Source organism: Eucyclogobius newberryi, unplaced genomic scaffold (assembly GCF_026437365.1).
Source record: "Eucyclogobius newberryi isolate DKJ021-1_F unplaced genomic scaffold, fEucNew1.0.hap1 SCAF_2, whole genome shotgun sequence".
Taxonomy (NCBI): Eukaryota; Metazoa; Chordata; class Actinopteri; order Gobiiformes; family Gobiidae; genus Eucyclogobius; species Eucyclogobius newberryi.
The window spans coordinates 5,379,870-5,407,291 of record NW_027315834.1 but is presented as its reverse complement, the minus strand read 5'-3'; the positions used below and the strand labels follow the sequence as shown (position 1 = coordinate 5,407,291).

The 27,422-nt window shown below is 40.9% G+C and overlaps 1 protein-coding gene across 1 annotated transcript in view; it reads left to right on the top strand.

The window, feature by feature from the left end:
• The window catches only part of exoc4 (exocyst complex component 4), a 217,828-nt gene that overhangs the window by 10,685 nt on the left and 179,721 nt on the right, over nucleotides 1–27,422 (top strand). The window contains exons 5-8 of the mRNA XM_072453575.1: nucleotides 1,272–1,381; nucleotides 7,280–7,371; nucleotides 7,724–7,878; nucleotides 20,448–20,628. Of these exons, the coding sequence (XP_072309676.1) occupies nucleotides 1,272–1,381; nucleotides 7,280–7,371; nucleotides 7,724–7,878; nucleotides 20,448–20,628 (538 nt within the window). The remainder of the gene's footprint in view (nucleotides 1–1,271; nucleotides 1,382–7,279; nucleotides 7,372–7,723; nucleotides 7,879–20,447; nucleotides 20,629–27,422) is intronic.

Sequence of the window (27,422 nt, the reverse complement as noted above, 5' to 3'; positions counted from 1 at the left end):
TGGTTGAGGCGGCAGCACACATTCCATGCTCCATGTGCAACCGGCCGCAGTGTCGTGAGTTCAAATCCCGGCTCAGAGAATTTACTACATGTCCTCCCCTCTCTCTCATCCCCATTTCACACTCAGCTGTCCTGTCTATGCCCCCTTGTCTCTGGGCAAAACACCTGAGTTGAACCAACCTCAACCAGATATGTTATTGTTCCTGTAGTGAACATGTATTTTAGAGACTTCTGCTGTGACAACCTGTCAGTTTGAGCTATGTTCATGGAGTACCAAACTGAGGATTAACTTGTTGGTAACTGGAAGCTGGCAGGGTGTTATAAATAAAAATGTGTCCTCAAATGAATAGGTAGAAGTTCCAAGAAATTGTCACGTCCTATCCCTGAGGCCTGTACTACAAGCTGGCTGAACTTATCCTGGACTAGTTTCTCTTACCAGTATAGACTAATCAGACATGAGTGTCTCTGGATAAGCCACACTACAAAGCGAGTTTCCACTCACACTGTCAACTCTGGATTTTCTGAACGAAGCCGTGCGCGTTCACAGAGCAGGCTGATGTACTTAATTTATGAAACATTTAACAGATAATATAGCACCATGGACTGAATGAACAGCACAGTCGCACAGCCAAATGTTTGATTTAGGCGGCACGTAAAGACGCACAGCCAAATGTTTGAGTCAGGCGGCACGTAAAGACGCACAGCCAAATGTTTGAGTCAGGCGGCACGTAAAGACGCACAGCCAAATGTTTGAGTCAGGCAGCACATAAAGACGCACAGCCAAATGTGCACAATTACATTTTACTGGTTAAAACTAGGCATAACCTGCATATGCTAAAATAATGTGTTTAAATATGAAACAAAAAAGTGCAGTGAGATAAAAGAAGTATGCGGTGTTGTTGGTGCATTTCCACAGTTCCACACTTGTGCTGCTCTCTCTCTTTCTCTCCGCTCGCTCCTCGCTTGGCTCCAGCTTGTCTCACAGCAGCTGGATTGTTGTCTCTGATTGGTCTTCTTATCTTATTAATAGAAAGTCATCTAGCTTTGTAGTACTGCCAAACCAGGGTCAACCCCGAAGTTACCTCGCTAACCCTCATCCAGCTTTGTAGTGCAGTCCCTGTCAAACTTTGAAGGCTATATGAACATAAATGACATTTCCATGGAACATATTGACAGAATTTTGCATGCATATGTTCATATATTCCACGCTCCCTGTAGTTTACAATATTTACACACTTCATCCCTGCTGTATTCTTTCTGCCCTCTCTCCAGCTCTCTCACTAAAGATTCGTCTCCAATGTCAGTTCTGGAGATGAGCAGCCTCTCAACTCCTCGCAAACTTCTGGACACCTCACAGTTCAGCACACCTGGATCCGGCAGTGGTAATGGCTTTACTCGTGACTTTACTTTTACTCGTGGCTTTACTTTTAAACAAGAAGGAACTGTATTTGTGTGGTTGCTCCATATTGAAAACGTGGATGAAAATCAAAATAATATACTAAACTGGATTTATGAAGGCTTATTGACATATTTTGTTTATTCTAAACCTAATATACATGGATACAGTAAATACATTATGAAAATAAACATACAAAAAGCTATATACACTTGTATAAGTTTATATTTTATTTAAGCTTTGTGAAAAATCACACTTGTACATTGGTGACATAGAGCTCAATGTGGTAATGCTGACATGTTATTTGAGGATTGTTATTGTTATTGCCTTTAGTGCTTATTGTGGCACTAGTTTATGCCTTTGTGAGGCTGAATGGTTCTTTGATCTTTGAGTGGCAAAGGAGGTAGAAAAGCACTTTATCAATGTACGGTAATATGATAGTTATTTACAATCTAGTATAGCTACTGATTTTTCCACTTATGTTGTCTGCAGTATTATTTGCAATATTGTTGCATGAATACACTTGACACATAACACAACACAACACAGCAATTACTTTATTCCCTGTATAGAAGCAAGTAAATAAAGTTTCAGCCATAAAATTGCGAAAATATTGTTTGTTTTTGCATTTAATACACATACAAAGGCCCAGTATGCTGTGTGGGAGGAGCTAGATTCTCTGACTGTCAATTGAATTGAATTGTTGAATTGAATTTAATTTCGTAACGCCCAAAATAACAACAGCGGTTGCCTCGAGGGGGCGACAGTGAAAAAAACAGATTAAACAATGTTTATAAGGACCCAGTGTCCCGTGTCCTTAGACAAATGTCCCAAGCTCCTCTGTCCTTAGACCCTCCTTCTCGGCCAGGAAAAACTACAAAAGTAGAAACCTGGAGGATTTCCACAGTGAAGGAGAGATCCGACTCCCTCAGACGGACAGGCGGACGTGAGATAGACATTGGAGCTGGAGCTCCCGACGGGAGTGGAGCAGGCACACTTGCAATGAACAGATTGCAAGTGAAATTAAATATTAAATATTAGTGCTCAGCTGCCATACTTCCCCCAGCATAGTTGCTCCTAGGGCAGCGTAGCTGAAACTGTAGGTTTTTATTTCTGTCTCCAACTGGCCTGACCATAAGGGATTTCAAAGAGGAACATTTTAAGCCTGGTCTTGAATGAAGAGACTGTGTCGGCCTCTTTAACATGGACTGGAGCTGATTCCATAACACAGGAGCTTGGTAGCTAAACCAGGGGTCTCTCTACGTACATTCAGGGATGGCGCCCCCGACATCTCTAACATGATATGATAAATAAAAATGGCCCGCCATCCGTTTTGACATGGGGAGAAAATAAACCATCCCTAAAACCCGGCGCGGCGGGTGCAGGATGCTGGATAACCTGATGCTCCTGGCAACTGAAGGTCCAAATAACCCTGATGATCTTGACGATGAGGCTGCCTGTGTCCAATGGATGAAAAGGCCAAGAAGAGTTGATGTATCCAAATGATTTCAGCATTATAATACTGCCATTAGCTAAAACTCCTCGTTTTCATTATTGTGTATTATACAGTGCCCATTGGTAATACATTTAAATTACTTTTTGTTAATTTATCATTTCCATGATCCCATTACGTTTTGGGAAGCCAATATTCAAATTTCTTGATGGTGGATAGGCCCATACACCATGTAATAGTATATTTAGGCAAATACACCATGTAACAGTATGTTTAGGCCTATACACCATGTAATAGTATGTTTAGGCAAATACACCATGTAAATGTATGTTTAGGCTTATACACCATGTAATAGTATGTTTAGGCTTATACACCATGTAATAGTGTGTTTAGGCAAATACACCATGTAATAGTAAGTTTAGGCCTATACACCATGTAATAGTATGTTTAGGCAAATACACCATGTAAATGTATGTTTAGGCTTATACACCATGTAACAGTATGTTTAGGCCTATACACCATGTAATAGTATGTTTAGGCCTATACACCATGTAATAGTAAGTTTAGGCAAATACACCATGTAACAGTATGTTTAGGCCTATACACCATGTAATAGTATGTTTAGGCAAATACACCATGTAAATGTATGTTTAGGCTTATACACCATGTAACGGTATGTTTAGGCCTATACACCATGTAACAGTATGCTTAGGCTTATACACCATGTAACAGTATGCTTAGGCTTATACACCATGTAACAGTATGTTTAGGCTTATACACCATGTAATAGTATGTTTAGGCTTATACACCATGTAACAGTATGCTTAGGCTTATACACCATGTAACAGTATGTTTAGGCCTATACACCATGTAATAGTATGTTTAGGCCTATACACCATGTAATAGTAAGTTTAGGCAAATACACCATGTAACAGTATGTTTAGGCCTATACACCATGTAATAGTATGTTTAGGCAAATACACCATGTAAATGTATGTTTAGGCTTATACACCATGTAAATGTATGTTTAGGCTTATACACCATGTAACAGTATGTTTAGGCCTATACACCATGTAACAGTATGCTTAGGCTTATACACCATGTAACAGTATGTTTAGGCCTATACACCATGTAACAGTATGCTTAGGCCTATACACCATGTAATAGTATGTTTAGGCTTATACACCATGTAACAGTATGTTTAGGCCTATACACCATGTAACAGTATGCTTAGGCTTATACACCATGTAACCGTATGTTTAGGCAAATACACCATGTAATAGTAAGTTTAGGTCTATACACCATGTAATAGTAAGTTTAGGCAAATACACCATGTAACAGTATGCTTAGGCTTATACACCATGTAATAGTATGTTTAGGCAAATACACCATGTAAACGTGGAGCTTCGGCATTTTCCAGACCAGGGCTCGGCAGCCAATCAGAGCCAAGCACACACACTTTGTTGACCAATCAGCGCTCAGCATGCAAATTTTCACTTGTAAACAGTCAACTGTCATGGCGTGGACCACGGCGGACTATCGTCAAACACTTCCCGGCCCGATTTAATGATGATATTCCCTTTTCTAAAATGTATTAATAAAAATTACACCGTCCTTGCCCTCGAACATGTCCGTCCACATGTCGAGATACCCCGTCCAAAAAACGGGAAGACGGCCCTCAAGCTAAAAGCCTGCTTATATATACACCATGTAATAGTATGTTTAGGCTTATACACCATGTAATAGTATGTTTAGGGCGCGTGTACCTTTGGAAATAATGAAGGTATGTAAAACCATCCTTGGAGGAAAATGCAACCCTGTATGAGGCATATTTACTATTCCTTTAAAACATCTTGGGGAGAACACTGTAAACGCTCTACCTCCTGCTGTGCTTTTATAGACTCTTGGGACCACCAGAGGGGTAGCATTTTGAGAACGAAGAGCTCTGTTGGATGATATGGTACTATAGCATCTTTGAGGTAAGATGTGGCTGTCCTATTGGAGAGGAGGATGTCGTCCAAAATCAGGACTACTCTGGACTTTCTCTCCCATCCGCTCCACAATGTGCTGGTCAGCTGCAAGAGCTCGTACTGCGACTGCCACATGCTCCACTGAGACACTGAGACACAGGAAATCTGCCCAAGTCTTCGATGTAAAATTTTCCTTGTAAAGTCATTGCGCAATATTCAGTTCACTGTATTATTATAGCCTAAGTTAATTTAAAATGATTAGAGGGGATTTAGTTGATAAAAGCCAGACACTGTGATACTGCTATTTAATTTTAGTTGATTTATTTTGATGACTATTATTTCTGCTGGTCGGCTGCACGTCTGGGACAAAAATAATTTCCCCGTAGGATGAATATAAGTAATTTGGATTCTGCTCTGATTCTGACTGACACTGACGGATTTGAAAGGTATTTGTGACTCTTTATTAGGTTAGTGGTCATATATTAAGGCCGAGCCCATTTGAAGCCATGTTTGCTCTTGACCTATATTACAATACATACACTGTATATACTGGCTGTGTAAATCTGAACATTCATGCTGTTTGATCAGTGTCTTGATCTGCCACAACTGTGAGGCTGGATGGATTATATTGGCCAAGGAAAAGTGCTCAGTAACACAGATTTTGACAGATTTGTGAACAACATTTTAGAGAAAACGGTCTTCTGTGTGTATAGAAAATGTTTTATATCTTTGAGCTCAGCTCATGAAAAACAGGGGCAAAAACAAAAGGATTGCAGTTACATTTTTGTTCAGTCTATATAATGTCTGTCTACAACGCACACCAAACCAAACTAATGCCCCTATATGCAATCACCACAGAAGTATATTCTCCCACTAACACAGCAATTACCATATGCCCTTTGTGTGCACCATTAGTATTTTTCACGGCTACCATCACAGCGGGGAACGGCCTTGATTATGCTATGGTCAGCTCGTAACAGTATCTGATCAGACACTAACTGCACAGAATAACATCTCTTGGTTGCAGGGGCGTATAGAGAGGGAGCGCTACATTTCTCCCAGGCAGGGCACAGTGGAACGCAAACAATAAGATAATGAAAAAAGTTAATCCTGCAATAACTTGGTGTTCCCTCGTGGTGTTTCTGAGTTTTATATTAAGCCTGGCACTTTTTCGCCACCCACGCTTGGCATTTGAAGCTAGCTCAATCCACTGTTTTTTTTTTTTTTCAGTTGAGGATGCCAAGTGACCACAAGCACTGTTCATATCACAACATTGAGGCGTATTTTAGGACAACACCGAAAACCATTAGCGGGAGAAAGAACATGAGCAATTATATAACCTACGGATAAATGAAAAGCTTGCATTGGGAAGATTATTATTCCCTCACATAAAGCATGCATGGAGTTGTCTCAGCAATAATTCCGTTTAAATTTTTCCCGGACTGTGTGACGTCTCACGCTGTTTTTAAATCCAGACTTTGAGCATTTCTGCACACTTGCCTAGATTACCACTAAAGAGTATGTTTAAAGCCCTGTAACAATACATTTAAAGCAAGTGTCCTTTAAAAGGGCTTTTAACATTCACCCTATCAGAAGTCATGGCTTTCACACTAAACCTAAAAAAAACAAAACTAATTATTATTAAAAACATTTACCGTTACATTTACTTTTTTAATTTTTTTAAATTTGGTCAAATTTAACGGTAAACTGTAGTACTTTCTAAAATTATGCAACAAAAATAGCTCCTTGTGCCTTTGCAAGTCAAGCATAGCATCCATCAGTGGTCTTTGCCAGTTTGAGTAAGAACATTAGAGCACCTCATTTGTTGCTTGTAATTCTCCAAATTATTGTGCAAACTACAGTTAGAATGGGGGAAATGAGGAAATAAACCCAAAGTCCATTACCTTGCCATAAACATTAACTCTCTTAACAGGCTTCAATGGGGAATTGGTACGCCCTATCTAATGGAAATTAGACCATCATTGGCTGTTGCTACTCTCAATTTAGCTCCTAATGTAGCTGCGTCTTATGGAGACACTGCAGGGGAAACGAGGTAGCGCTATTAGTTGAGGCTTGGATTTATTTGCGCATTGTGTTATGAAAATTAAAACATATACTGGTAATAGATCATGTTTTCAAAGTTACCCAAATGTTTAATACAGTTGTTTAATTACATTGAAGAAAGTAAGAATCAAAAAATAAAAAAATCACCCAGCTAGTACATTTTTGCCATGGTTTGTTTCAACTGAATATTCTTATTTGTATGCTTGAGAGCTTGGCATGCATGATGTGATTTGAATTTTGATGTAACAATCTTGGAGAGTTTGAACTCAAGTTGGGTTGCTTCCATTAATTTCGTACTAAAACATGAACACAGTTTATCGTTTTTGCTAACCTCATCAGTATGGCTCAAGTTTACTTTTCTTGTTTTGTGCTAGACAATTTTGCTTTCTCTTTTCAGTTCAACAAGACGGCCGCGAGATGAACCAAGGAGATGTGCCTGATGTGGACCCAGAGGAGAACAGTGCAGAGTTTATGGGGATCCTGATCAAGGTGGGTTTTCTGAGCTGATGGGATGCGATGTCGAGACAAATACATGTTACAATACATTTTGATATAGATGGCTCCAAAAAAGTACTGAAATAATAGAATAGTAGGACATTTCGAGGCAACAATGTCCGAACACTCCAGAGCAAGGAGATCCAAAGTTTAATTTCTAGACTACCCGGAGTAGTATTTAGCCTAATTCACGCTGTTTGGATTAAGTTCTGTCCTCTGCGAGCCTCAAGTTAATAAACCATTTAACTAGTTTTCAGAAATCAGAATCTTTGTAAAATCATCACATTAAATTTAACAAAACTTTCCGAACCCAAGTCTATCATGCTATATTTAATGTCTTCTACAGGCCCTGGCAAAGCTGAAGAAAATCCCCGAGACTATCAAGGCCATAATGGAGCGACTGGAGCCAGAGCTGAAGCAGATTGTGAAGAGGTCCACCACTCAGATCGCTGACCACGCGTACCAAAAGGGAGAGAGTCTCGCACAGGAGAGCCAGCCCAGGTACAGCAAGGGAAAGGTGGGAGAGAGGGGGAGAGAGGGGGAGAGAGGGGAAGGAGACTCTCGACGTGATACCATAAGGCGCTTTTCCACTGCAGTGCAGAGCGGGGCGGGGCAGGGCCGGGGCATTTTCATTACTAAATTGAGGGCACCTTATCCTTGCCAGTATAAGGGCTCTTGATGACAAAAACAGCAGAATTGACTTTGCATTTATATTTACCTTATTCCGCAAATTAGTTCTACACAGACTACAAAGCCATTTCCAGGCTGCACAGAGAAATGGTGCAGTGTTGACTTATTGGCGGCTGGTACACATGAGCGCTGAACATTTTACACAAACCGGCCTACTTTATATACTATTTCAGTGGCAAAACTTTTCACAAATTTTCCATTTAAATAATTCAAAGTCCCGCTTAACCGGACATGCCAAAACAGCAGAACTGCCAATCAGTGTCTAGGCAACGCAGAATCAGGTGAAAAGTGAATTAAATGTTTGTACTACTTCTGGTAAATGGTATGTCTTTTAAAAAGTACATTTTTCACTTGTGTAATGAAGTCTCAATATGCTGCCATGCGTCAAAAGGTAATTTCTGAATGAATATACATTACCGGAATAAAAAAAGAACATTATGCACTTGAAAAACAAATTATATCAACTTTATGGAAAATGGTGCGTTAGTCGTCTTTCCATTCCATATTTAAAAGTCTACTTTTTATAAGAAAGATATCTTGTAAAGGCATACTATTATAACACTGACATCCCGGACTCATTTCAAAGGCTCTGTCATAATCAATACAGTTTCCTTTCTTGTATTAGTGACAAAATAGTGCCTGTTTAAATAGTTTGGATTGCTCCATTTTGTCTCTGTTCCACTTGAGACACTTCCACTTTAGTTATTTAGACATTGTTATTATTACTACTATTTTATGGCCCATGTTAAATAACTTCTTGATGTCAGTCAGTCAGTGGCCCAACTATAAAAGCCAGTGAGGACCAGGACCACAGAGACAAGCTGCACCCGGACCATGAAAACAGATGCGCGCTCCTTTAAACCCAGACAAGTCATGGTTAAGCACGTCTTTTCTATCCACACACAAACAATTTCACACCTGCCTCAGAGACCAGTGCATTTTAAAAGCCGTCACGTCAGAGTTTACTGAGAGATCTGGGAGCAAGAAGAGATGGAGAAACGTAGAGAGCAGGAGAAGGAGGCTGTTAGACGTGAAAGCGAGGGGACACAAGGGGGACATGGGAGAGAGATTATATAAGGAGAGTAGACAAAAAGAGGTGAGCGTTCATGGAAAGGGGAGAGGGAGAACAAGAAACAAAAAGGGAGGAGAAGAGATTGAGGTGAGTTAAAAGTCGGTAGGAGAGGAAGGAGAGGGTAGAAAGAGGGGGGAAAGGAAAGGAGAGAGCACACAGATGAAAGCGGGAGAAGAGATAAAATGAGGAAAGTGGCGAGAAAAGAGAACATTGGGTAAGACAGGAGAGGAGATGGGGAGAGTGTGTGAGGAAAAAAGTAGAAAAGACACGGAGATATGGATTTAAAATCGCGAGACAGATGATTTATATGGACCATAGTGGAATGGAGAATGCTCGGAGTGGGTTAGCAGGACATTCGGGAGTGACCGGACAGTGCGCGCCGTCTTTTCATTGATGAAGATGCCGTTTACGCCTACTTGTGTATGTGCATAAATGTTTTTCTACGAGATCCTAATCAGCTCATCAACTCATCATGCAAGCGTTTGACAGTGTTTCCCCTTTTTTCCATCGACAAATCAACACACTGGGCCAAGATTTTTTTTAACTAAGAGCCCTAGAATAGAGTGAGAGAGGGAGAAGAGAAAACGTTGGTGGAAAAAGCGGGGAGGGGAGAGAAAGATGGTGGTGGTGGAGGGTGGCAGGAAAGCGAGAGCAAGAGAGAAGGTAAGAGTAGCAGACCGACTCGAGGAAAGCACAAGTCTCAGTCCACTGATCCCGAACCATTTAAGAGGAACGTCTTGTTTTCTGTCAGGGATGTTCTCTCTCTGGCCTCGTCTGACGCACCTCTCCGGTTGCTACTGCTCCAGTCTTGTCTGACCTGGTGTAATAGGCCACAGTGTAGCTCATTCTCAGCACGGCGCTCCTTACAGATTGCCTCAAGTTTACCTGTGTGTGCCTATGCTGAGACCAACCGCTTTTCACTATACCTTTGTGGAGAGAGCCGCATTTGGCAAACACTTAAAGCGTTGGACGTGTTTGTATTTGGCTCCCCGCACTCCTCGCTCAGCCCATGTGCACTTAATTTAAAGGAAGCACTGTTGCTATAGAAACGGCAACCAGTGAGCCACAACCAGGGAACAACTTGCATAAAGGCGGACTAAATCTTATCTTATCGCGACGCACATTCGATAGGTATTCGGAAGTATATAACCTAGTATTACATGAACATGAGCATTTCTTATTCTACAAATAAACTTTTCTGAACTTTTAACCGTGTTCCCTGATCAGTAATTTAGTCAGCATTGTATTTCGATTCCTGTGTGTTTGACTAATCCTGTACTGTGTTGCATTTGAGGCTTGAGTGCTCATAAAAGTTCTGTTTCCACCTACTTTTATCCCCACCCACTTCCCTCTACTTACAATTATTCCAAAAATGCAGTGTAGAATGCAGTGTTAAAAAATGTCATGTAGCCATTTTCCAACAATAAAATAACCACCAACAAGTACATGAAAATCTGCTGCTTGACATATTTTACAATGACGCTCTTCTAAATTCTGTAGTTTTGTACAGTAAAGCAATGTCATTCAATTTTAATAATAAATAATGAACTAGTTAGTATCAGCTTTAGCTACATTTTATGCCCTCTGTGAGCTGTAATGTCATTCATTTATTAAGTTCAAATTGACACTAATGTATTATATGCCTGTATTTTATGCACTGGATCATTATTATGCATGTCTGAATGTCTAACTTAATTTTTTTTAACACTTTGTCTGTTTTCATTTAGAAGAAAGCTATTTGTAGAATAGACACATTCTCCATGATCATAGGTATCAAAACGAGCTTTATTAGGGGAATTGTTAGTGTGTTTTTGCATTTTTTTGCTTGTGATGAGTTGCAGTCTAATTTGTTGTTAAATGATGGTTTGCATTAGCGCTCCCTCTGCTGGCAGCAATGGGCATGAACCATGAAAACAACTTCAAAGAACTCTTACTATATCTTGCGTTGGAGGTCGCAGTTTTCGCTCCCCATGTGCCAAGCCTGTTGTCGGTTTAACTGTTCCATCTTTGGAGCACTTTTGATTGGTACTGACCACTGCCCACCCGGAACACGGTCCCCGCCACAAGAGCTGCAGTTTTAGACGCTCTAACAAGACACTTCTCCATGACAATTTAGCCTTTACCAAACACTCTCAAATCTTTTCTCCTCTTTCTACACCTAATTGCTTGTTCACTTGCTGCCTAATCAACCCGAGTCAATATGGACGCCTTGATGAAGAGGTAATCAGCGTTCTCCACTTCACCTTTGAGTGGTCGTAATATTTTGGCTGATTGTTGCATTGTCTTCGGTGGTCATTCCCGGGTTAGTTTGGGACTGTGTGTGCCCCCTGCTGCTCTTCGTCTGGCTGCTCATCAGTATGTCTTCAGTCCTGGAGGGAGAAAAGAAGCGAGGGCCAAGAGAAAAGACAGTATGGATTAAGATGGCCTCCACTGGGAGTTAATGAGGAGGATCAGGTTTCAGGGGATGTGGGTGTACCTGTGCTACAGCTGCTCAATCTATCACTGTAAAAGTAATATTATTGCAATTGAATATAAAATGCACACTTAACTAACATTTATACTTTTAGACAGAGTTTAAAATGGGAAGGAAACACATTTTGAAGTGCAATATATTTCCAGAGAAAAAAATTATATATATATATATATATATATATATATATATATATTTAATATTGAAACTACTTTATGCCACTGACGCATTAACTCTGAAATATAAAAAATCCAGTAAACTCTTTTCTAAAGGCAATATCATTAAAAAACATGAGCTGCAACAGTATGAAACACTTAAGTATAATTAATGTCTAAAGTTAGTCATAGAATTTGACCCTCAAAAGCAATAGCCTAATAGTACTTCAAGGAAAATATGAATAAAATAAAGAAAACACAAGTGCAATAAAAAAGTGCACGCAATAAATATTGAGCCCTATATTACTGAAATATATTGCCCCATCTATTATTTATTGAACAATGGGTCGATAACGTTATTCTCAAGATGGGCCTACTCCGCGTCTCTTGCATCATTTTAAAGCTTTACATGCAGAGAACATCTGTGCATTTATGTCGCCTCTGTCCATGATAACACTTATTTTAAGCTGCTTTACCTGTGTCTGCATTGCATTCATCCACGTTTGCACTGCTCCTTTGTGCACCTCTGTGTTCAGTGAGGAGAGAGATTAATGCTCTGAACTAAGCTACTAACCAAGAATAAATTATATTTTTATGTATTTTTTGTATTTGTTTTTTTGGGAGTGTCGAAATAATGATTGTTAGACACTCTTTTGTTAAGATTTTTGTACCTTATCACATTAGTTAGCGCTTAGCTTATGAAATGCTACACGTAAACATTGCCCACGTAATCTAATTTGTGACCGTAAAGTGATTATGTTTGTATTTGTGTTTACCTGTCCCGCATTCATATGTGAACGAAACGTTAATGGTCGACATTTACAGATATTACTTACAGCGCACATTAATTAGCCACTCATTGGGTCGTTCACTTCAATAATAGACTGGTTTATCATAAAGAGTTATGCAAAACAGCTTTCATTAAAACGGTTAGGATTGTTAGCTTGTTAAGAGGCAGAATAACAGTAAATGTAGCCTAAATAAACCTAACTAAAAACGAATAAATCCTCAACAGTTTTTAAAATCAGCTTCCTATTGACAATTGATAGCACAATCACCAAATACTTTTTCACTTTTTGCCCAGTTACAGTAAACCACATGGGTATTGAACATCATATTTATTCCCACTCTCATGCAACTTCAGCGGCGTACGATTCAAAGTGTGCCTTCAAGAAGAGGCGGACAAGGTCAAAGTCATACATTTGCTGGCGTCCATCTGGATACTAATACGACTGCATTGTTTGTTGTCAGTTTCTCAAGGCGGGCGCTCCCTCTCCCTGTCACAGCACATGAGGGAAAGGCAAAGAGAAGGAAAAGATTTTGTGGCCTTTCAAAGCTACTTTTCGCTGGAGAACATCTTCTATTCACAGAATTGTAGCTCAGAGTGATTTGTGCCTGCTTTCCTCTCCATTATTAACATTTACTTGCTGCTACTGCCAGTGTACGGGCCGACAGCAAACCAAAATGCCCTCTAGTGAAACATCAATCCTTTTGCCGCTTTCTCCCTGTACCTTCCCGTAAAACCTTGGACACGTCCCAAAACGTAAGCTTTCTCTCTTGTCTTGTAGTATTTGAAAAGTTTTGTTCTGCACATATGACCACAAATCAAATACTCTAGCAGGTACGTTTTAAAGTGAAACTTACTTTAAAGAAGACCTATTCTGCTTTTGTCTGCTTTATAGTTCTAATCTGGATCGTTGTCATATTTTGAACATTTTAAATTGCAATTTTAATTTAAAAAACAATTTCAAAAAATAAGTTTACTTACATGCTGATTGCCCCTGTCCTTTTACTTTATGTCGCCTTTGGAGAGCTGCAGTTCACAATAGCGAGCAGTAGGTTTTTTTTCATTTGTGCTAAAACGATCACAGTTTAAGAAAACAAAACTGCTGTAAATATGAGTGACATGGGGAGTGGTGACGATCTGGACTGTCACCAATGGCGTCTTGTCCGCAGGAGAATAAAGATTTCTCAAATATGCATGAATAACTCTAAATACAGCTTTGAGTAGTTTAATGACAATTATAATGTGGTTAAAAGCTCCGAAGAGTACATTTTACATAATGGGTGGGAGAAGTTTGTCTTCATTTTTCTGTTTGTCATTATACCATTGGATTTTTACAGCTTAACATCATATTCAAATGTTACTACATTTAGTAATTCCAATATATTTTAGAATAGGGATGCCAGTAGAAATGGGTGCCAAGGTTATTGTTTCGACATGGCAGTACTGATGCTGCATCCCTGCATCCGGCAACATTTTAACATTACGATTACCAAACTCTGAGTTGAATGAACAATGCCCTAATGTTAAACCATATGCTGCGTAAAATATTATGTCAAACAAATATCTCTAATATGTTAAATACGCAAACAGGCGAATTGTATTTGTGTAACACAACCATTTATACACAACATCATTCAAAGTGCTTTATAGTTAAAATGCATTAAACTCCCTTAAGCTTACTTTTGAAGCAAAATATATTTTCTCTCAAAACATTTGGCTAGTTGACAGAATTAAATGAAAAAAAAAGAGACATTTCTAGATAAACTCATTTCAGTCTTAAGAATTACAGAATATTGACAGATTTAACCTGTAGCTAATGTTAAAATTGTTTAATTAACCACTCGGATCCATTGTTGCACAGTACGTCATAGTTTATCTTGTATATAAAGTGGGAGTCTCTCGACCATCTCCGAAGTTAGAAGTTACTCACTGCCTTGAACGCATCTTAAAAGTGCAGCTCTGTTGTGAAAAAACGACTAAAAACAGAGCAACGTCATCTCTATGGCGACAAAAATACCACTATCATGCCTTAAAGGCGGTATGGACGATTTTTCGGCGATTTGAGAACTCGGGGACTGCGGACTGATACAACACACACGTGCGTTTGTTTATTAGCACAACAGAGCGCATCGCATCGCTCGTCTCCCGTAGATTTCTGTCCACTTCTGCGTCAGCTCGAACTGTCTTTCTCCGTCTTCATTTTGCCCCGTACACTGAGGAAACTATATTATGATAGATCCATGCGCTTAGACACGCGGAAACGTGGGCACGAACCGCACGTGGCTGCAGGTGAGCGATAAGTGCGTTTTATGATTGATACGTGGCAGGACAAATGATTTATCCACGCCACAAGGAAATATGACAAAAAAAATTGCTGAAAAAAATCGTATATACCACCTTTAATACTGCAAAATAAGTACAAATGTAAAGCTAGTTCAAAAATATTAAATAGTTAAGTTCCAAAACACAAACACCCCTCTCACCTAAAACTGTTACAAATAAAAAGAGTGCACTAAAACCTGCCAATGTGAATATTGTTTGATTAACCCTTACTTGGCTCCCTGTAATGAAGTGGCCACTCAGTTTGGAGGGTGCTCTTCTCTGCGGCTTCACAACTCTAACCTCTGCCCGCCTCTTAACTTTGACAGCGTTGTCCTTGTGCAGAAAGCAGTTTCGGCAAAGTCATATGAAAGCATTAGCGCTGATGAGGCGCCAGCGTGTTTCCAATGCACCAGCGTGGCTCTCTGATCAAGTAGAAGGTCGAAATCGTTGAGAGTGTGCTCTCCTTTTCAGCCGGAGTCAATTCAAACTAATGGCAGAAGTGGTTCGCTCGAGGCTGAGTTGGAGCAAAGTTGTTTTCTGTGTTACTTTATGTATAAAGGTACATTAGTCAACTTTTCTTTAGATTTATTGTTTGCTAAGAATGTTCTACAGCATGACAGTAAACATATATATTATATCTATATATATATTTTTTCTATTTTACTGTACGATAGGGACACGCGCTGGAATAGTTATTAAATTCAATTGTTTTTTACTTTTTTCGGCTGGATTTGAGCGTTTTTCGTTGCGTTCGTTGTGTTGTTGTGACGTGAGCTAGCTCCGAGCGAGCCCACCAGCCCTCCGGCCGCGCTAAAGTACGGCGTGTCGTCGGTACACGTTTATATACACGTTTATATGAAAGAGGAACTTCACGAACGATCGGGACACACACTGGAATCGGCTTGATTGAGTGTTTTCGTCGTGTCGTGGCGATGTGTTTTGGCTCTGAGTCCCCCGGCTCCGGCCCCGCCCCCCGGCCGGCGCCGTACCGCGTTTACACAAAGGAGGAACTCATGAAACTGCGGAGAACAGTCGTCTTACCCGGAGATCGTCACGTTATCCCGGCGGACATCCTAAGGAAAACGCAACGAGGCAGACGGGCTGGACGTAAACTCCGAGAGAAGAGAGGGACAAACAGGAAGTCGGTTCCCGCCGTAGTCATGGGTAACGTGAGGTCCTTTCAAAATAAAATGACGGAAATAGCGAGCCTCATGCGGTCCCAGAGGATTTATAGGGACAGCAGCGTCTTGATTTTCACAGAGACCTGGTTAACAGCAGAAATGCCAGACTCTATTGTAGGTTTGGACAATTTTCATCTGCTGCGGGCGGACAGAACGAGAGAATCCGGGAAGAAAAGAGGTGGAGGTCTGGCGGTGTATGTGAACACGAGCTGGTCCAAACCCGAACACTGCACAGTGAGGGAGCAGCTATGTAACAAGGATATTGAACTATTGGCTATTGGCATGAGGCCATATTATCTGCCCCGGGAGTTCTCACATGTGATTTTGATAGCAGTCTATGTGGCCCCGTCTGCCAATGCTGAAGATGCTTGTGAAGCACTGCTCTCCTGCACTTGTAGGCTGCAAACACAGCATCCACAGGCTCTCTTCCTCATCTCTGGTGACTTTAACCACGCTTCTCCCTCTTCTGTTCTACCAACATACACCCAGTATGTTACCTGCTCCACCAGAGAGAATAGAACATTGGACTTGTTTTTTGCCAATACCAAGGAGGCTTATTCTTCTTCCCCCCTCCCTCCCCTGGGCAGCTCGGACCACAACCTTGTACATCTGAGGCCTGTGTATGAACCCATCGTGCGCAGGCAGCCTGTGGTGTCCTGTGAGGTGAGGATGTGGTCTGCTGAGAGCGAGGAGGCTCTGAGGGACTGCTTCAGCACCACTGTCTGGACTGAGCTTTATGACCCACATGGGGAGGACATCAACACCATCACAGAGTGCATCACGGACTACATCAACTTATGTTTTGAGAACATTGTTCCCTCCCGGACGGTGCGGTGTTTTCCAAACAACAAGCCATGGATTAACCGTGAACTGAAGGCTCTGTTGAAGGAGAAGAAGAGAGCCTTCAGGTCAGGGAACAAGGAGGAGCTGAGGACTGTGCAGAAGGAGCTGAGGAGGAAGATCAGGCAGGCTGAGGCCGGCTACAAGAGGAGGATGGAGGATCAGCTGCAGCAAAAGAACATTCAGGGAGTGTGGAGGAGCCTGAAAACCATCTCGGGCTTCAAAATCCCCCCTGCCCAGACAGAGGGGGATCTACAGTGGGTGAATGATTTAAATGCTCACTTCTTGAGGTTTGATCGGTCACCCGCCCCTCCCCCTGCACAGCTGCACGCTCCCTCTTCCACAGCTGGACAATGCCCTGCATCTGTTCCTCTTCGCTTATCTGCCCCGGACCATCAGCTCCCCACTTCGCCTGGATTCACCCATCCCCCCAGCACACAGTCCCTCTGCCAACCACTGACTGTCACAGCAGCACAGGTGAGGAGTGAGCTGAAGAGGATTAAAGTGAGGAAGGCAGCAGGACCTGATGGCATCAGCCCCAGGCTCCTTAAGTCCTGCGCAGATGAACTGTGTGGAGTTATGGAGCATGTCTTCAACATGAGCCTGAAGCTGAGGGTGGTACCACAGGTCTGGAAGACCTCCTGTCTGGTACCTGTGCCTAAGACACCGCGCCCCAAAGACCTCAACAGCTTCAGGCCAGTGGCTCTCACGTCCCACCTGATGAAGACACTGGAGCGGCTAGTCCTGGACCACCTCCGCTCCACCGTGAGCTCAGCCATGGACCCGCTGCAGTTTGCATATCGGTCTGGCATCGGAGTGGAGGACGCCGTCATCTCCCTGCTGCACCGCTCTCTCTCTCACCTGGAAAAGCCTGGCAGCTCTGTGAGGATTCTGTTCTTCGATCTTTCCAGCGCCTTCAACACCATCCAGCCGCTGCTCCTGAGGGACAAGCTGGAGACGGCTGGTGTGGAGTATGACCTGGCAGAGTGGATTCTGGACTACCTCACAGACCGACCCCAGTTTGTGAGAGCCCGGAACTGTGTGTCTGACACTCGGACCTGCAGTGTGGGGGCGCCCCAGGGCACTGTCCTCGCGCCCTTTCTCTTCACCCTTTACACTGCAGACTTCAGACATGACACGGACAGCTGTGTCCTGCAGAAGTTCTCTGACGACTCTGCCATCATCGGACTCATCACGGACGACGATGACGCGGAGTACAGGGGACTGGCGCAGGACTTTGTGGACTGGTGTCAGCGGAACCACCTCCTCATCAACGCGGGGAAGACCAAGGAGATGGTGGTGGATTTCCGCAGACGCCACTCCACTGCCCCCTCACCAGTGAACATCCAGGGACGGGACATTGAGAGAGTGGACTCATACAAGTACCTGGGTGTTCATCTGAACCACAAACTGGACTGGACTCATAACACAGACGCACTGTACAGGAAGAGCCAGAGTCGGCTCTACCTCCTGAGGAGACTCAGGTCTTTTGGAGTGACAGGGCCACTCCTGAAGACCTTCTACGACTCTGTGGTGGCATCGGTCCTCCTGTATGGTGTGGCCTGCTGGAGCAGCAGCATCACAGAGAGGGAGAGGAAGAGGCTGGACAGAGTCATCAAGAAGTCCAGCTCCGTCCTGGGCTGTGCTCTGGACTCGGTGCAGGAGGTGGGGGACAGGAGGGTCCTGGCTAGATTCACATCTATGCTGGACCATGAGTGTCACCCCCTGCAGGACACTCTCTCCGCTCTAGAGAGCAGCTTCAGTGAGAGACTGATCCACCCTCGCTGTGTGAAGGAAAGGTTCCGTAGGTCTTTCCTTCCTGCTGCTGTCAGACTTTATAACAAAAACTGTTAGTACTGAACACTCGCAATACTGACCTAACCTAATACTGATGTGCAATTCTGTCGTATGTGCAATTGCTGTTGGAATTCATGTGCAATTACTGTGAAATTCATGTGCAATCTATGTGCTGTCGGGACACATATTCATGTGCAATTACTGTCGGGATCACATGCAACGGTATTTATTTATTTATTTATTTATTTGTCTATGGGAGTTTTTATATATTTATTTATAGGAGATCTTCTACTGAAAGTGTTTTTCAGACTTCCTATAAGTGATCTGTTCTTCTGTATCTACCTCTGTATCTACCTGCGTTGCACCAATGAAATTTCCCCATGTGGGACAATAAAGGAATATCTTATCTTATCTTATCTATATCTGGTCTCCATGAAGACAAGGAGGTTGTGTCCATAGGTCAAGTTATAATGGTCAGATCAGTCCATTTTTATGCAATAAAAACATCTGTATCTGGCATTTGTTTACTTACAGATATGTTTAATGCCATACCGTGGAATATTTCTGGCATACAAATGACAATCCATATGGAGTCATGCAGGTAGTATACCCTCCAACAGAAAGGTTGCGCTGTTTACATACAGTGGCTCTTGTGGTGTTGTGGTCTTAACAAAGTAAAGTTGATGGTTCAATCCCTGCTTAGACCAGTGCAGACTCGTACTGTGTTCTTGGGATAGACACTTCGGTCAGTAAAATGGCAGGGGAAGATTTGCAGCTGTGTCTCCTTCCATCAGGCCAGGGCAGCTAGCTACAAAGTACAAAGTGATGATGCAGAATCAGTATTACATTAAAGCACCGTACCTGATTTTTACTGTTTGAATTGGTAAAAACAGAACTAGTTAATTTTAAAAATCTTTTGCGGCGGTCCACATGCATCACTCATCCCTAAATATTCACCGTGTTGAGTATATTGGCACTTTTCACAACTCTCTGAGCCCAAAGCGAGTTTTACCGTCACGGGTAAAGCTAATAAACATTAGCATACTAACAGGGTACTTCCTGATTCTCCATTAACAGATGCAGAGAAAGCACTGTGGTCTCATTTTCACCCAAATAGATGCATTTACAATAGATCTGTACTGAGGCAAAACAGATTCTACTTCTAAAAAATCTGGTAAATTAACTAATATTATCATAGCAACACACTCTTTTATTATATTGTACTCCAAAAATATATAGGAAATTATCTTCAACATGGTCTTTTCTTTTTACTTTCAGATTCATATTTATTGTTTAATTTTGGTCATATTATACGTATGAGAACCCCTTGAGATGCATTTGAATAAGAGGTAAAATAAATTAAGAAAATTCAAGTTTTTTGTTTTTTGTTTTCTGTTGGTTAAAATAAGTATTTCTGTGCGTAATATGGTTGTTAATTTTGGTATTGCTGTTAATTTGTGCATTTGTTCATTTCCTTTATTTCTGTGTTTTTATTAAACCATTGATTATTTTCTATTGGCAATTTTGTTGTAACCTGATAATAATAATAATAGAAAATGTATCTTAAAAAAAACATATTGCAATTTCACCCGTTTCGGACTAACAAAGGTGCGCTTGAACGTTTGTAACACGTTCATTTAATAACAAGTGTATATTTCTAAATGTAAATGTAAAGCGAATAACCTCTCACCCTTCCCCTTGATCCAACTTCCTCCATCTCACTCCTTCTGTCTGTGCTCTCTGGCTCCATCTGTAGGCAGCTGCTGGAACTGCTGGAGTTGCTGTTCGACAAGTTCAAGGCAGTGGCCCAGGCTCATAACGTTGTGCTGTCCCACATGCGTCACATCGCGGTGCAGTGTCCCCGAGGAGCTCAGGAGGAGGGCATCAAACTGTACGAGCAGGCCGACGTCTCCGCCAAAATACAGACCGTTCTGCAGGTGAGACAAAACACTTATGTCACTTATTATCTAATTAGACTGTATTTCAGTGTTTCAGCTTAAAGAGGCATCAGCTTTAATATACTACCGGTATACAAGTGTCTATTTATTCTAATGGCATTTGGGTGCTTTTAACCTGCTCCAGGGTTTTGAACAAAGCTGTTTTAGAATTGGTAACGACACAAACATAATTTGTGAGGTCTGGCCTTCCTCGAGAGATAATTTTTAGACATAAATTATGAAAATATAGCATATATACAGTTTCTGTTCCTAATATCTTTAATTACTTTGGAAGCTCAGACAAACTTGTTGTTTCTGTTGTTTGTGTCAATGGAACTTGAAACATTTGAACCTGTCATTTTTTTGCATATTTATTGGGGAGTATGTAACTTATTTAAAGGACACATATTCTACCATCTTCTATTATTGTTCCCTCATCAAAAACATACGACATGTACATTTTACGAGCCGCACCTGTCAATAAGCCGCAGGTGCCCACGTTGTAACATGAGATATTTACACATGCCAATTGTCTTTTGAACCGGGGATCTTTAATTAGACTAATTTCTCAGTCAATATGACTTAAATTGTAATAAAACACCTATCATTTTGAAGTTTAACAATCAGAAAACACACCTGAGCACACCTTACTGTCCCCTCTGTCCTTGATTACTCTGTGTGAGCTGATTTACATGTCTGTGTCTTCACATCTGGTTCATCTGCTCCTGAGCTTGTGCTTAGTGAGTGAGTGTTGCGTTGTAACATGAGATATTTACACAGAAATATGGTCCACGGTAGTGATGCAGGGGTCAGGTCTGGCAAAGAAAGTCTAATTTCAATGCGGCAGGTTCTAAACTGCATGTTCGCGCGCCACGTGTGTCTTTTTGCCGCATCTAGATTCACTTCCTCATTAGAGTAATTTTCCTGTAAATATGAGTCTGATTGTAATAAATTACACAGCGTTTTGAAGCTTAAAATACAGAGAACACGACGTGTCCCCTGGACAGTGACCACTGTCCTCTGTGGTCTTCTTCTACAGTGTGTCAAAGCTTGCTTGCACTTCTTGCTAGAGGGCCCTCCCGGTGGCTGTTCTATAATCTATAAATTAACTGCACCGTCGTATCTAGGTTCAAAGCGTGGGAAAAAAGTAGCGGCTTAAAGTCCGATATAGATATAGTATATCTCTGACTTTCTTTTCATCTGCAGTTCTTTTGCTTTTAAAGAACAAATATTATGCATTATTTGTACTGTTATTGTCTTTTAAACATGCTCTTGTACCACTGCTTTGTGTTTGTGTTTAATGACATTTTTCTAACTTTTTTGAGAGAATCTATTTCTGTGTGCAGTAGCCTTGACTGTGTAGATCTCACCATAGCAACTACCAAACATGCCACCAGCGCAAGTCAACAACTAAAAAAGAGTCCTATTTATTTTTTACAGGGTGGAGAAGTAGTGTTCGACTAACATTGACAACATATAATCAATGTTTATCCCAAGCCTGCACTTTCGTTTATTTGGGTTTTAAACTGTTATTGGGTAACATTAACACAGTTGGCATTTAACAAATAAGCTGCTTTTTGTGTTATAATTTGAAATTGATTTTTCTGCCTGGATATTATATACAAATTAAACTGGTGAATTTTCATTATCAGTATACACTGACATAGGTTTGTACTCCTGCCTCAAGAGTTTACATGTTCAATTCCCACATATACGTTTATCTGTTTTATCCTACCAGGGATGCCTTGAATTAATGTGAGTGTCTGGGTATGAGCCTGTGTCAAGCCTTCCACAAACTCCAGAGAAATAAGGTAGACTTACAAAATTGTTTGCATACTATGCATGATAACTAAATGCCCTTGCTCTGACGTGGCTCTGACGTGGCTCTGACGTGTTGTTGTTGTTGTTGTTGTTGTTTTATGGCGGTTGACATCCGAGTGTTGCATTACCGCCAGACTTTATTCCTTAGACTTTGTCGTAGTCCTAAAAGTTCTTCTTCCAGTGCCTTGACTTCCAGTGCTTTGTCCTCAGACTCTGTCGTAGTCCGTAAAAGTACTCCTTCCATTGCTTTGGTGTTAAAAAGTCTACGCCGTGCGTCTACGAGCTGCCACTCGTAGACGCACGGCATCCAAGTCTCTGACGTGGCTCTGATGTAGCTCTGTTGTAGCTTTGATGTAGCTTTGATGTAGCTCTGACATAGCTCTGACGTGGCAGTGATGTAACTCTGACGTAGCTCTGACGTAGCAATTGTTGTGAGTCTAATTGTATTGTCCCTGTCAAATATAAAAATAAACGGAATAGAAGTTCTAGGTTCACGTGAAAGACAGAAATATCGATTATCTCAGACAATCAAGGTAATTGAAAAGGATGTCAGACTCAGAGATGAACTATTTCAGTTTGTGGCCGCGGTCTAGTAAGTGCATTAAACCACTCGGAGCCGTGCGATATGTGGTTTGAAAGCACTTTGCTGAGGAACACTAAGATTTGCTGATAACTGCATAACACACGGCTCCAAGTTATTCAGTGTGAAACTCATAGACTTAATATTACTGCACCGTGTGGAGGGCCAGTCACCCGCTTATTTCAATAAATGTTATAACTTTGCCTGGAATGTACTACAGTATAGCGTAGGGATGCATACCTAAACCCGCGTTCAGGTTCAAGTCCGGATTCGAATCCAGAGGTTTAGGTTCAGGTCCGGACTCATTAGGTCCGGACCTAAACCATGCCATATTTGCATAATGTTATAACAGCGTAACACAAGCTACTTCGCTAAATTAAGTTGAAGACACTTGAACAAGGACGACTATCAAACACAAGGCTTAACTGCTGATTGAAATAAACTCAACTTGTCTGCTTTATTCACTGTTTTTTAACAGAAGTTACAACTGACAAATCACAAGCTACTAGCTAAGACTCAACTCAACAACAAGAGCATGTTGAGTATTGTTGACAGAGTCAGTCTGGGTCAAGCGGTCAAAGCAGCTGTTTCATCTGATACAATGTTTTGACTTTAGATACATTTCCACTCTTTAATGTTGCAGAGCCATTGGCATTAAAAGTCAGGTAAAAACCTTCAAACAGACAATACACCAGTGTAAATAATTAAGTCACAGTGTAAAATAACAGAGTTACAAAAACTAAACTAAAAACTGCGTCACTATATAGGGTCCGTGTGCGCTATTGACAGCGACGCATGGCAGTGTTTACGTCTTTTCCAGCGCAAATTTCGCGATCAATGGGAGGTTTAAGATGGTCTAGATTCCAGAACAAATGGGATATAGTATTTGAGTGCTATATTTTATATGAGTCCAGAACCGAATCACCGGGGTTACGTTTTTTTTGGACCTGAACCGAAACGTTTTACAAGTCCAGATCCGGTCCGTCGTAGCGGTACGCATCCCTAGTATAGCGTTAAACATGTCTATCTCCGTGGAGACAAGCAAATTATGCCACCAGGCAAGTTACATGTCAGATCTGTGGAGAGACACCCCACTCAAAGGCAAGGCATTTTTATTCATACCGGGCATTTCATACACAAGGCAACTCGATGTGCCTTACAGAATGTTTACATATTTCAATTGTATAATTCAGCCAATTAAAAAAGTGTTTTTTTCTTTCTCTTCACACCACAACGTAATAGCTAAATATTGCCTCACAAAGTTTGATTTGAACTGTTGCTAGGGTAATAGGTCGAAGTTCTGAAATCTGAGTACCTTTCCGAGTTAAAATTTGTCATTTTATGTCATAGTTTATGCAACTCAGGCCTTTGATTGCTGTGCAAAGAGTTTATAAAGTCTTTAAAGTCATCGTATTCAAGGTATTTCTGAGAAAATAAAAAAAATGCAATTCAACAAATGCTTAATCCACCAGAAAAGCTAGATGGCACACTTTTAATGTAGTTTCAAAGTTAATTTTGACAGCAAGTTGTCCTCTCTGCAGTATATACTTCATCCCTCTTCCTTCCCACTTCTGCCGACAGTGTCCCTCGGCAGGCTGTTGCACTCCCCTTTTGCCACGATGGCGCAATAATGTAATCTCTTCATTAGAATACTCATCAAGTTTTCTTATTCACTGCCTTGTGTTATTATTTCCTGACTGATTGTACCAATATCAAGACCCACGTCCATCAACACGTCGAGTTCCATTTCCCCTGCGTCTTCCTTGATCAGCATCCACTCTCTTCTCACATCTGTAATTCACTCTCTCACACAGCCAATGCGAACCCCTCACTTTGTTTGTAATTTCCTTCTTAATCTCATTATCTTGCTTGTTTTTTTCCCCCTTTTTCTTTGCCTAAGTCCCTTCCTTTCCCTTGGTTAAACCCAGTGTCAGCAACGGGAGAAATTGAATCCCTACAGCCTCGCGTAGTTTCTCTGTTAAATTCTTATTGGGTACCGAGCTGGTTCTTATCTCCCATCCTCTGGCTCATGGCTCACAAAGGGGCCGAAACTGACTTGACCAGAGCCAGGAGTGTGGTTATGATCTCTGTGTTAGGCCCCTTATCGCCTGTCCAACCGCAGCTTGTTTTTCCTCACTTTCACAGGTCTACTGTACTACACGCTTTTATCAAATGACCAAACCTGATTACTTTTTCACACCACACAAAGCAGATGAAAAGTACATGAAATCTGCCTTTTTACCAGGTTGCTATTTGCATATTTATTTCCATTCGTATTGGCTTGTTGATAATTAGGATCATTCGGGTCACAAAAGTAGTTTTTAGAAGCAAAATGAAGTCATTGCATTTCAATCTATGTATCAATCAAATGTATATCGTGTTGTATCTGTTTATTGCATTAACATTCGGACATTTTAATTGAATAAAACTGGGGACATACTAGGTAAATGGCAATGAAATAGACTTGGAATTATGGTGTCAATAATTGTGAATATTTGTTAAATTGTGATGTTTCTTCTCTCAGTAATTGTAACATTCAAACTTAATATCATAAGACATCTCCACTAGAATATTTTTTAGTCATAGTTTATTTTAGACTTATGGTTTAGCCTAGTTCAAACCTCCTGTGCAGTAGTTCTATTTTGAGACAATTTGAGACTCAAAGATTTGATTAAAAGAAATTATGTGCCTTATTTGTTTGTACTAAACTCTTATATCTGACTTTAATCAGTTCTTATTTTGGTCGAAGTTGCTCCTTGTAGCGTTTTGTAAAAGCTGTGGATTTCTTTTTTCTGTCGTGGTTCAACATCAGTGAGAGAAGGAACTGAGTAGAAATTATATTGCTAACATCATATGTCTGCACAGGAGAAACATCTATATTGGTTTATATTTTCCCTCTGAAAGCTGCAGATACCAGGCTGACCTTTCCACATGACATGCCAGCAGACAGACTGAGGAGCTGACAGCAACATAGAGTGCACCCAGTTACACGGCCTCAGCCCAGAAACGCTCTCCGTCAAAGTGTGACCAAAAGGCTCGAAAATGTTGATGGAGGTAAACACGTTTCTAAAAGTCAGATGCAGCGAAGTATTGATCGGTGGAAGTATTTTTAATTTTAACTTTTCTAAATACGCTCCTGCCGGTCTGTGGAGTGTGTGTGAGAGATCCAGGAATAGTTGGACAATGAACTAAGCAGGGCTCAGATTAAGGATTTTCACTTGTATAGCAGTGCTGCAAAACAATCCATGAATTTTTTTCATATTTGTATGGCAATTTGATAATTGCATAGCAAAACACGAAAGTGACTAACAATCAATATTTTCCTCTGATGTAACAAGATTATTTATTTCAAATGTATTTATAAACATTCTATTAAAAAAAAAAACTTAACAAATTAACTTTCAAAAATAAAACAGAAAACTTGCAAATAAAATTTGTTGTTGAACATATTAATTAACACCAAGTCAGATCAATCAGACTTATGTATTAATCTTCTGATGCAAAAATAAAGGTTGCTGTGGTGTCCATCATGGTGTATTTATTGTGTTATTCAAATTGTACTGCTCAATTTATTTATTCCAGCTATAAAACGTTTCTATTTTTCGTTTTGCTATTTGATGACGGTTCCCAAGTACTCTCGTCTCGGCTCTGCACATTCGGAGCCGTGTGATTCGCTTCTACAGTTAAATGATCCATCAATATTGTCCTCGGATCAAAGGTTCTACATTAATTTGTGAGTAAATCGTAAAGATTGTGTTGGATTTTTGAATATGTTACAAACTGACAAGAATGTTGGATCAATCTAGATTTTATTGCCATGGTCTTTATTATCAACCCCCAAGTGCTGCATCTTTTGTATATCCTTTCTCAGGTTTTATTGCCATAAAGGGTTTTCTCTTTCTATAATGAGATGGAAGTCTGATAATTGGCCAACAAAAGTTCACCAAAGTTCTCCCTCTGCATTCTCCATTATGATCGCTGAGCTGAAGTCTTATTTCATGTATTTAGCTACAATCATCCCTCACACATTTGTAGTCCAATCAAATATTTGCTGCGGCAGTCCTCATGTCTGTGTGCCATCCTTTTACTGTTTGTTGAATCACATCTCCAAAACAACAATCAAATCGTAAGGATGTTGGATATTCATGATCAATTTCACAACAGCCAATCACTTGCCTGACCAGCCAAGACCACACGCTTTGAAAATTATTTACAAAGAAGTTTTTGTCTGGAATCCAACCCAGTCGGTCCGATTTCCAAAGGGAGTGATTCACAGGTGGATTGTCCGTTCGTGTCTAAACAAACATGGTGGCTTACGAGGAAAAAATAAAAATAACACGGACTGAGAAACGTTTCCGACTTCTGCTGAATCAACAAGCGACTAACTAAACTC